This window comes from Otolemur garnettii, unplaced genomic scaffold (genome assembly GCF_000181295.1).
Source record: "Otolemur garnettii isolate 467f Iridium unplaced genomic scaffold, OtoGar3 scaffold00090, whole genome shotgun sequence".
NCBI lineage: Eukaryota > Metazoa > Chordata > Mammalia > Primates > Galagidae > Otolemur > Otolemur garnettii.
Genome location: NW_003852485.1, coordinates 534,839 through 547,456, shown reverse-complemented (window position 1 = coordinate 547,456; position 12,618 = coordinate 534,839). Strand labels below are relative to the sequence as shown.

Genomic DNA, 12,618 nt, shown 5'->3' with positions numbered 1-12,618 from the left:
CTTCTCTCCCAGGATTAATGGCTTCTCTCATATAAACATGAAAAGTGCAAATAAACTTTTTCTATTACTACTTCAACACTGTCATTAGTGCTTTTAAAATAGTATCTTTTTAAGAGACAGAGTCTTGGTCTATCACTCAGGCTATAGTATAATATCACAATCATAGCTCCCTGTAACTGCGCTAAAGGGATCCCCTTGCCTAAGCCTTCTGAGTAGTTAGAACTATAGGTGCACACCACCACACCCGGCTAAGATTTCTTTTCTTTTTTTTAGAGACACAGTCTTGCTATGTTGCAGCGCAGGCTGGTCTTGAACACCTGGACTTAAGTAATCCTGCTGCCTTGGGTCTTCCAAAGTGCTGGGATTATAGGCACGACCTACCGCATCACCCTAAAAACATTTTCTAAAACCAATTTATGTTTCACTGTAAAAAGGTTAAGAAATACCAATAAGGAAAAAAAAATCCATAATCCTACCACCCAAAAGTAATCAATACTAATATCTTGATGTAAAAATATAGGCGCAGTTTAGGGAACTCTCCATACTTACACAATGGAGAACTTGTATATTGTTTTATAATCTTTTTCTTATTTAACATATTTTATACTTTCCTTAAGTTGTTTTTAATTTTTTTTCTGTAGACAGAGCCCAACTCTGTTGCCCTGGTTAAAGTACAGTGGCATCATTGCAACTCACTACAACCTCAAACTCCTGAGCTCAAGCCACCCCCCTGCGTCAGTCGCCCAAGTACTTGGGACAATAGGTGCATGCCACCACTCCTGGCTAATTTTTCTTTTTCTTTTTTTATGTATAGACAGGGTCTTTCTCTTGGTCAGGCTAGTTTCAAACTCCTGAGCTCAAGTGATCCTTCCTCCTTAGCCTTCTAGAGTGCTAAGATTACAGGTGTGAACCACCACAGCACCTGGCCATCCCTGAATTATTAAATAGTAGTCTATATTGTAATCTTAACTTTCTCCCTATACTTAAGGTATAACAGTAAGGAAATCAGTGTTGTAGAATCACTAGTGACCACCAGCACATGTGCTGATGTTATCAGGCTTCTATACCACTACTTGAAAGTTAGTTTCATCTTAACACCAGCTAACTTCCCCTTGAAAATAAAAGACATGACATTTCTAAAAGCCTTCTGATGCCTGGGTTAAATACTCCTGTTATTTAAATATAATAAAATACTCTTGTGCAATTTAAAATAGTTTAACATAGTAAACTGCACAAGAATCTAACAGACACCCTATATAGTAAAATTCTATTATGGATATTACCACTCACTTCAAGCTCTTCTGAGCTGCTTTCTTTCTAGCTTGTCTTAGAAAAATAAAGTGTTTTAAGGTATAGCTTTGTTCTGTCACTTTCTGGCTTGATCCCATTTGTGTGTTTTAGTAATGAAACTGTCTTAAAACTGTAAAGCACCCAGATAGATGTCATTCTGATGGGCGCTATATAAACTGTGAAATAAATATATTTACCGATTTCAATTGGAAGGCGAAACAAACTGAAACGAAAGGAAAAATAACAATGCTATACGAGTTATTTACACAGGTTATTTAACTTAGGTTTGGAAGCTGTTTCATAAGGTCCACCTTAAATTACAGACTATAAAGTAGTATTAAAAAATACAAACTGGACTGGTGTAGAAACATTTTACTATTGATTATACTCAATGTAAGGTTAAAAAGCAGTGTTTTAATTTAAAAAATGAGATCTGCAAAAGGTGGCTGGTGACTTACAATTACTAAAAGCTTCTGGCGGAAACATACCATGTAGTAATCACAATGGTCTTGGATTGTAAGATGCTACTTAAGCTTTTGCAAAAAATAATGAAGCAGTATGATGCTATGGGGGTTTATAAGAAAGGTCATTATCACAGGCTAAACAGGTCCTATAATATAGTCTCATGGAGCATGCAAGTATGGGCTTGTCCGTACCCAGTTTAAATCACGAGTCACTTATTCCATATTCATTATACTTTGCAGTTTTCCCTGGCTTATAAAATTTTTTTCAAAAGCAACACACCTGAATCTTTTGAAATAAAACATTTCACTACGATGAAGATTCATACAAGTGACTGCTAAAAAATTAAGCATTTAAAAGTAGTTATCAAAGTGTAACCAAGGCTTAACCATGGTTAACTGACAAAACCACAACTCCCTAAAGACAACCTTTAGACAGAGCCAAGGTTTCAGAAGGGAGAATCAATAGCTACTATAATGTCTTTGTCTGTGGTCTGTTTAACCAAACATGGTATTTCTGTCCTTTTAATTAATCTTCAGAGAAGTAATTAAATAGTAGACAAAGGCAGGAGTACATTTAAAAACAAATTTAAAATAATTTTTGAGACAATAAAGATATATATAAAAACAAGACATGTGAATGATACAAAGAAAACATTAATCACTCAAGAGGATATTAAGTGTCTGAATATCAGTAACTCTAGTAATGATGGCTAAATCATCCCTAGAAAACACAAGATACAAACTCTCAACAGTAATAATACATCAGTTATGTTTTGTAAGACTTTTTTTAAAGGCTTTTTTAAGGCCTTTAAAATACTATTTAAGAATTGTTTTTTAATCTCTCTTAAAATACATAGCAACTTCCCCATTATGAGAAATGTCTACTAATGTATCAATGATAATAACTAATGCCCTCTACCCAAAACTTCTATTAGTCCTTTTCTACAATGTTAACTTGGCAGGCTAGAAGGCAATCCCAAAATAAAGGCGCTACCATGCTCTCCCAAAGGGTGTCCTTAGAACATGATAGGAAAATTTAAATAACCTATTAAAAATTGATTCACATATGTGCAAACTTAACTTTTGCAATCATATTTCCATAATTCTCTTTTAAAACATAATAAAAATTGCAAGCAAATGAAAATGCTAATGATTAGATCTGAAAATGACTAATTATAGCAAGCTTTTAACATATAAAACAGAGTTTTAACACATTATCAAATAATAGGCATTACCTGAATAGATGGCTTGTTTAAGTGACCCAGATTTGAAGTTGTTTGTCTTGGTTCATGTCCTAAGACCATCATATTAGCATTGATCAATCTGAAGGCATCGATAACAACCTGTAAAAACAAGGTGTCAAGTCAATTCTTTTTTAAAACTAAGTGATGATGCCAAGCAACAGTGGACAAGGCATGATCAACTTGCATCTGTTTCTGGACTATTTCCAGAAAATCATTTAATTATAATATTAATAAAAAAGAACCTCCTGCTGACTGTGCCATCAGCACACCACCCTCTATCTTGTAATGTAAGGTGACACCAATTACTGCAATTTTCATGAAGCAGTAAAGAAAAATATTAACTTTGCATCTTTATTATTGAAATATGTCATCATAAAACTTACACCAAACAGCCTTCATTGGTGTGCATATATTTGTCACCTAAATTTTATCTAATCAAAATGAATGACAGAGAAACTAAAACTGAAAGTGAGCACAAGTTAAGGGACCACATCTAAAGCCCAGCCCTGTCACATCAATTATACCACCACAGTACTTGAAATGACAACAAAATTACAGCCAGCAAGGCACTTGCCCACATATTCTCTTCTAGTCAGATACCTTTTACTTCTTGTGACTATGAAAGACTTTATACCTTGTCTGATGGCCTTAAAGGTCTACGCCACTGTGAAGCATAGGAGGCACAATATAAGAAAAGCAAGGTCACCCATGCTTGAATCTAGGAATATGGTATAGAATGATATGGTCTTTAATTCAAAGTGAAGTAATAACAATAGGTATCTTTTCTTTCTGTGTATACAGAAAGACTACAAATTCTTCCATGATTACAATATCATCTATTAGCTCTTACATATTAAAAGACTGACAAGAATCACATATTTGTTAAAGGTTTAAATGTTACAAAGTTTCATGTAAAGCCATATGACTTTAACAGAGATTGCCTCTTTAAGGGAATTTAACATAACACGTTTGTCACATAAAATAATCTTAAAAGTAAGGTAGTATAGTAAGTAATATAGTATTTCTAGATTTGCCTTTTTTTTTTTTTAAAGAGAGAAAGTCTTGCTTTGTTGTCCAGGTTGCTGACCTTCCTGTCTCAGCCTCCCAAGTAGCTGGGACTATAGGTGCCCACCACACTTGGCTAATTCTTTTTAGAGATGAGGGTCTTGCAATGTTGCTCAGACTGGTTTCAAACCCCTAGCCTCAAGTGCTTCAGCCTCCCAAAGTGCTAGGATTACAGGTGTGAACCACTACACCAGGCCTAGATTTGCCTTTAAAAGTACTGACCAACAGATATGTATCATCATTTTCAAAGCCATTGTCAACTAGATTTGTTCTCATTTATACAATTATATTTTGAGGATACTAAGAAACTAAAAATAACTGTAATTCCCACATTAAGGCAACTGAAATCTAATCAAGTCTGAAAAATCTGTTTGCAGTATTATTCCATGCTATATGCTAAACAAGATTTAAAGAAAGAAAGAAAAATCACCCATGATGGGTCCAAAGACAATAAGAACACAAATTCAGACATAACATTATGACAAGTGGATCAATTTAAGGCTCCGCCTACTCCAGTTGGCCTACAACATCAACTTCAAATTTTGCTTTGTTTTCTAACTTCAAATTTTCCCTAAGATTCATTCCTTTTGACTCAAAATAAAACCAAGCATCCCCAAGAATATGATTTAATAGTCCATGAAAACTTTTCCCTTTTAATACAATAACCTTAATCCAAACTTTCATATTTATATGCAAATAAATAAGGCCTAGGTTGCTTATACTTAAATTTCTAAACATATTTTTCTTTTTTCATAAAATAATAAAAACTACTAATATCAGACATATTTTAATAATATAAATAACTTAAAACAATTGCTTAAAAAGATATAAAAGTAAAATTTTCTTACACTTTGTACTATAAAGCAAATAAATAAGATCAAGTCAAAATGGAAGGAAGGGGGAGATGACCATTTGGACAGAAAGGTATAATTATTAATGGTAAATATTAAAAGCAAAACATCATTATGGTCCAACTTTTATGATTCCATTTTAAGATTTCAGTAAAATCAACTGTAGAAAAAAATTTCCATAAAACTATGAAAATTTCATTATATATCACAATGAAATTACTATCTACTTTTTTATCCTGAATGCTTCCAAACTAAAACAGCAGATAGCTACATGTACCTGCAGAAGTCTCTATACTATTTCTCTGGAATATTATAAGCAAGAGTGAAACTTCATAAATGAAATAAAAATAACAAGTTAAGTAGATACCATGATGTGTAAAAAACAAATCTGAAATGATTTTTTCAGTTTTGTTAAGAAATTTAAAAAAAAATTCAAGGACTTAATAAAATGACAGGCTTAGATTGACAATTCTCGAGTAGCAATATGATAGCCAATAGAAAATGATTACACTAAGATTAAAGGAATTTGCTGCCATCACTATAGCAACTGTCTTAAGAAACTAACATGTTCAGCAACCTGCAGACCAAAATTAGATTTAGTATGCAATAAAGTATAAATACGGCAATATAGTCTATATTTTAATTTCTATACAGTTTTATAATTGCTTTCTGCACTGTGAGAATAAGTGGGTTTCTCCGTTAGAGCAACTTATCAAAATAGACTCATTAATGTCCACTGCACTAATGAGCAGTGGGTGAAGGTGGTGTTAATTATGCCACAGTAAGATTCAAGAAAAAGCCCTCGTGAGCACAAGGAGGTGTGTATAAGCTGAAGGCGTTTCTCCTTGTTTGTGTATTTACAGGAGGATGCAACAGAATGACAGCAAAACGGTCACTCCATGGGTAAGAACAGTAATTTTAGATACAACAGACTGAACAAAGATGCCCACCCCACCAAGAATTAATTAAGGTATGAGGCAAAGGATAGTGAAAATAAGCAGTTATTTGGAGCTATCTGAATTTTCTAAACATTTCATTTTGAAGTATATATACATTAAATTAGTTCAGTTTATGTCTTATAAACTCTAATAATAATTAAATAAAAAACTCTGCATTACTACCCTAATATATAACAACAAAAACCGCCAAGCTAAAGCATGAAGAATATTTTTGGGAATATGATGCTAGACTTTTAAAAATTCCTCTCCACCCTGCAGTCCTGCACACCACATTGAATCTCCATTCACCAGCCTGACCATTTAATTTTTTCTGGTACAAGTGCCTTGAGACTTTTCTGAGGTCACTGCAACAGTAGACAGCTTATAACAAAACCATTAGCAGTTTGGCTAGCTTAGGGAAACCTCTTACTTTCCTTTTTTGTTTATTATCACTGCATGAATCTGCAGCATATGATAGTTTATAATTTCTCAGGCTTGTTAAATTCATGTTAAAGGTCTGTTTTCTTGTTGAATAAATTTTGTTCATATAATGCTGCCTATTTCATACACTCAGTCTTTAATAGCACCTTTGGTCTATGCGCAACTCACAGATCAAAACAGAGGACTAAAATAGGGGTTGATGATGCTATTTACATGTGTGATTCCTGCTGTCTTCTTGTTAGTAGCTTTAATATAATAGAAGACCTTGTCTGTTTTGTAATTAACACATCTTTACTGGAGAGATATTTGGAAGTGATTGCTGTGAATATACTGGTTAGTAAAATAAACACAATCACACACCACTTTCTGTTATCAGACAAATTTGTGAATTGTACACATTATACTCCAGATCAACAAACTGTGATATAACAGCCAAGTAGAAGACACATATTTATATAACCCTTTATTTTTCTGAAAATATGTATTCACTCTGACCTTGCAAATATAATTAGCTTGTGGGATGTGCAGATTTCAGTACCATGGTTGCTTTACTAATTGCAACTCTTGGAAATAGATACTAAATATTTGGAAGCTGCCAATACAAAATAAAAACTGCATGTTTTTTGTACATCTGTCTAAGATTATAAAAGCAAAATAGTTTTTAAAACAATACTGAGTTCCATATTTATTCCAAGCACATCCAAGGGTCAAGGGCCTATCATTTCATTTTAATGACTATTTTTTAAAACACTAAATTTTCAAATTCAGTTTAATCCATAATTTCTTGGCTTCTTTCATGAGTATAGTACAGTTCATCCAATATGCTATTTATTTTGAAATTCATGTTTTCATATCAACTGCTAGGTCACTGAAAGACTGGGCTAAATTTCTAAAGCAACAATCTATAGTTTCCCATTTTTACATTCAAAGAGAGCTAATTTTTAAGCAAAGCTCTTCAATTTGGTTTAATACAAAGATGTTTCAAAGAAAAATGCATAAACATTTCAGACAGCAATAGATGCAATTCCTTATCTCTCTTTTAATGCCTTTGGCATTTCTAAATGCATTTATATTGAAGCCAATGACTACGGGAAGTATTTAAAGCAGATAGGACCAATGTTTTAAGAACTTATAATGCACTTATTTTCTTTAGCTTAAAAACACTAAACAATCTGAATCTTCTATAACCTTAGAGGTCAGTTCATTATAATACATACATAAGACAAACTGGAATAATAAAAGTAAAGCTTCCAAAATTTTAAAACCTCAAAGTCAATGTCAAATATTAAAAAAAAAAAAGGTAAAAATTCACTTACAAGTTAGGTTACATATTTTAAAACATATGAACCCACATAAAGTAAATCTCTAAATGACTCCAAAAGTGAGAAGTGTGGAAAGAAAAGCAGCAACACCCCATATCAAACATCCTTTATCACCTCGAAGTGACCTGTTATCAACTGCTTAGGTTGTTTCAAATTCTTTAAAAATTAAGGGTGCATGTGACCTGGGAAGTACTGCTGGGGGTTGTGACCATTTCGTTACTTCTGCTGCCATGCACTGCCAGACATCTACAAGAGAAAAACATCTTATGTCTCTTCTAAGCCCACAGCATAAAAAATTCAGAGAAATCTTACTTTTTATGCCATTTCCAATGAAAAGCACTAAGAACTAAAACTGACTCATGCCAAATGCATATCACTGAATTGCTGTGATTTCTTAGTCTCAAGTTTGCAACACGGAAATTATTTATAAAATGTCAATTTTAGCTCTGGAAAAGAAATTCCTATGTGTATGTACATTTTCTTCCTTCATCCTTGGAGAATTGCTTACTGTAGCTAGAGATCTGTAGTACAACTTCAATATATTGGGAGTAAGGGAGGATGGGGTGTAACTAGCATAATGTACTTTTTTTGACAAGTGAAGACATGCATCAAAATTCAAAGAGTAAAGCCACAAGTTTTGAACATATATGCTTTAATGAAAACAAATTGATCTTAGGAACTAGTATGGTAAAAGGTAATTAGACATTTTTAGATTTATGAAACATTGGGAAAAGAATTTACTTACGTCAAAACAAAAATAAAAGTTCTACAGAATTTTTTTAGCATATGCATGTAGACAGTGGGGTATTGGGGGTTTAAGTGCTTGAGGCACTCTGGAGTCAGAATCCTATCTAAAGTTAGAATTCTGGGTCTATCACTTGCTAGCTAAGGTATCTAGGGCAAGTTATTTAACCTCTCATACTGGCAGGTACCCAAGTATTATTAATCTTTTACCAATTCTGTGAGGTAAAAAGATTAGTAATACTTGGGTACCTGACACTATCTCACTAACTGTGGTGGTGATGGATTTGCCAGCTCTAATCCTTCAACAGAACCTACTGTGGATAGCACAGCTGGCTTACAACTTCCAACCTTTTACACCTTTGGTTCCACTGGGCATTCACACCAGTTTATACTTCCCCTAGCTGCTTCCAGCCAACAACTGAGCACAGCAGTGGTACTCGAACCAGCCATTCCTGCAAAATGAGAGATTCTTTTAAAGGACAGCTTTGGCTTAAGGACTCCCCTCCATCAGAACTATCTGGTAGTCTGCTCTTCTTCCTACCCAATCTATCTTCCCTTTCTCTTTTCTTAGGGTTAGATGTGCATGCATTGCTGTCTGAAGGCTCTCTCCCTTTTATTGATCACGGGAGTTTCCTCCAGTAAAACTCTTTCTTGCATGTCTCATTTTGGCATCTGCTCCTTAGAGGACCCAAACTGATAACAGTTAACAAAGCAAAGTACTGCTTCTATAAACAGTGTTAAAGTTAGAAAAAAGTTACCCTACAAATCAAATTACAATTACAAATTTGGCATCCAGAGATACATGGCATATGAAAAAAATCAATAGGAAATTAGGGAGAGACATTTTAAGACATGTATTTCCTTGGGAAAATTCTTAACTATCAATAGAATAAAGAAAAAAGTATACAGCTATACTGCATATTATCTCCTTTTAAAAAAATGACTTAAGAGGAGGCGCCTGTGGCTCAGCTGGTAGGGCACTGGCCCCATATACCAAGGGTAGTGGGTTCAAACCCAGCCCTGGCCAAACCGCAACAAAAAAACAGCCAGGCATTGTGGTGGGCGCCTGTAGTTCCAGCTACTTGGGAGGCTAAGATAAGAGAATCGCCTAAGCCCAGGAGTTGGAGGTTGCGGTGAGCTGTGTGATGCCACGGTACTCTATGGAAGGCAATAAAGTGAGACTCTGTCTCTAAAAAAAAAGACTTAATATGCCCCAAATCTTGATACTCCTGCATGAAAGGTGCTACACATGATGAACAAACAGGGATCTTAAAAACTGAACACTTCAGGGTGCTATTAATAAGCTATAAGAGACCATGACCTATAGGTCACTGGTCTGATACCAACTCAAGATACCAATTCTACCTGGGGCCTACTCAGTCAGCCTACATAACATGAACAAGTGACTTCAGAACCCTTTCTAGTAGACAAACTAAAGCAATACAATTGGTATGCCTGTTGACAACTCCATATAAGTAAAAAAATAAAACAACAAAGACTAAGACGCAGCAATGTTAGTATGACAGTAAGGCAGGTGAATGAGGGGAATAAGGGCGTCGGATACACTGCTTGTTCTATTACCATACCTTTAAAGAAAACTACAAGTTCAAATTATATCAATCCAACTACTATCTTTCAAAAGGCAGAGCCATTTTAGTAGGAAAAATATGTAAAGTTCCATTATTTTGCTGTGTAACACTTTTGTGTATTTTTATTTTGCTTAGCGATTAAATACTATGCAGAAATTATCTTGCCTAATCCTCTCAACAATCAAGAGACAGGAATTAATACTATCAATTTATGGATGAAAAAACTGACGTTTACAGGACTTGCTAAATTAAATGAGAAGACATAACCAGAAAGCGATACCACTATAATATGTTTCTATACAGCATGCCAAAGCCAGTACTCTTCATCACCAAGCTATTTGGCATAACAGCTGTCCTAACACAAAGGGAAGAAATGACTACTAGTAGATTCAATTACTCAATAGCAAGGTTTGTGTTTTTCTCATGACAGAATATCCATTCCATAAGAGAGTGTCTGACACACAAAAATATGGTAAAATAATAATTATTATCTATTGAAGTGAAAAACCACAAGAAACCAATTTTGGTTACTATTTATGCAAAATTCTACCACATATTTATTTTTCCTTAAAAAAGAAAAATATACATTACCTATTAAAAATGAAACTGTAACCACTACTTTTAACAATATATGTTCTTCCCAATTCCTTTTTACTACTTAGTTTTAAATTTATGAAATACTCTTCCATGACATGCTAAACTGAACAACTCAAATATCATAAAGCACTAACTTATGTTTAATCTGGAATAGAATCTACATATAGTAAAGCTATTTGGAATGTGAAAAGTGGCAGTTAAGTACCTATTAATCAAGCTTACTAGTAGCCTAAGAATAACCACTGGGGAATCAACTACGACTGAAGAAAATTCACCACCATAATCAAGTCTACTCTCTTTATGAAATTATATGACAACAACATATTAAACCTGACAAAACTAAGTCCCAGTTCCATAAACATCCTCACAATTAAGGATGGCTAATGTCAAATTATCTAGAATGTGAACTTTAAAAATTAAAACATATAGGCTCTGAAAAGGTCTCTTACAGTCACAGCTCCTGTTTGCTGATATAAAACTGGCAGTATGGGGGCATTCTTCCTGTATCTCTTCAATGTATGCCTGGCACACAGTAGTGAACAACAAGTGTGTGCTGAATGAATGACCAGGGATAATTAGATGACTAGGGAAAGAAAAGCTTTCCAGAAGCCAAAGAGACAATAAATAATATTCTTACAGATAATGGGGCACTGTCTTAAGGGTTTTACTACTATATTTGTACTGAAACAGTTGGATTCAAATTAAATTGAAGTAGATATTTACATCACTCAAAAAGCACAGCAAGTACTAAAGCATAAAAAATTAGCTCACAGATGTTATTAATGTAGAAGCTCTGGATTTGAACTCCACAAAGAATCATTAGCTCTATATAACATTTATGGTTTTAGAATTTTAAATATGAAATCGCTTTTATACGCCTAGCTAACAATTTCTGATTCTGTCAGCTAAATAAATGTTATAAATGTTAAGTTTTTCTATTAGGAATAATGTAGGCACATCAGCAACTACAATATTTTCTTAGGTATGTTCACAAGATCTAAGAGTGTTATAAAACTTCAGACTGATCATAAGAGTGAAAAACAGGAAGCAAACAAAAAAATAATACAGTAACCAAACTTGTTCCAAGTATTGGAAGGGTACACTCATAGAGCTATATTAGGAATGGCAACAGAATTTTTATGTGTTCTATTTCATATTTTTCTCTTTCAATCCGGAGAACTAAAAGAAGGAAAGATGTGTGCATGTGTATGTACAATTTGGCATTAGGACTATGCAGACCTAACTGATCCTTGTGGGATACTGATCAAAAAAGAATTTTATGAATATGACAGCTATGACAAATGTCTTTCACTACTTCAGAAGACAAATGACATGTTAATCTTGAACTTTATCTCTGATCATACAAGGTTCAACCAACCTTGTCAATCTCTTCAGTCATTTAATAAATAACTCTATTATTGCTAACATATAACAATTACTAAATTTTACAAGATTAACTGCAGTTTTCAATATGATAAAAGCTAAAAACAGAGTAACTACACACTGACACACATTACTTCCTTGATTTATTTTATACACATTTATGAAGAAACCACTTTCTGCCAGGCACTATGTAAATTCCAAAGTATGAAACTGTTTCTCCCCTCAAAGAGGTCCCAAATTTCTGAGAGAGGCAATACGTAGGTGAAGGAAACACAAAATGGCTAAATGCAACCTATCAATCACTTGGCAGGCCAGAGTTTCAGAGTAATACATTCTTCTTCCTCATTGGCAAGCCCAACGGAAGTTATATTAGAAAATGGCAAGGGCTCAGGAAAAATTACCTGAATCAGAAAATTATTTCTAAACTAGTCAAGATGTACAAAAGGTAGGAAAGTCTTCATTTCTCTTGTAGTCATTACCATCATCTTCCTAAATATGAGCAAGTTAGAAATTAATTTATAGATCTGGTCTTAGCAAAATTTGCAGAAACATTCATTCTATTTTTTAAAATATGCTAAGTCTTGGGCAGCGCCTGTGGTTTAAAGGAGTAAGGCGCCGGCCCCATATGCCAGAGGTGGCGGGTTCAAACCCAGCCCCAGCCAAAAAAAAAACTGCAAAAAAAAAAAAAAA

General features: G+C 34.0%; 1 protein-coding gene across 1 annotated transcript in view; it reads right to left on the bottom strand.

The window, feature by feature from the left end:
- The window catches only part of PSMD14 (proteasome 26S subunit, non-ATPase 14), a 94,711-nt gene that overhangs the window by 22,456 nt on the left and 59,637 nt on the right, over nucleotides 1–12,618 (bottom strand). The window contains exon 8 of the mRNA XM_023516335.1: nucleotides 2,990–3,097. Coding sequence (XP_023372103.1) covers nucleotides 2,990–3,097 — 108 coding nt within the window. The remainder of the gene's footprint in view (nucleotides 1–2,989; nucleotides 3,098–12,618) is intronic.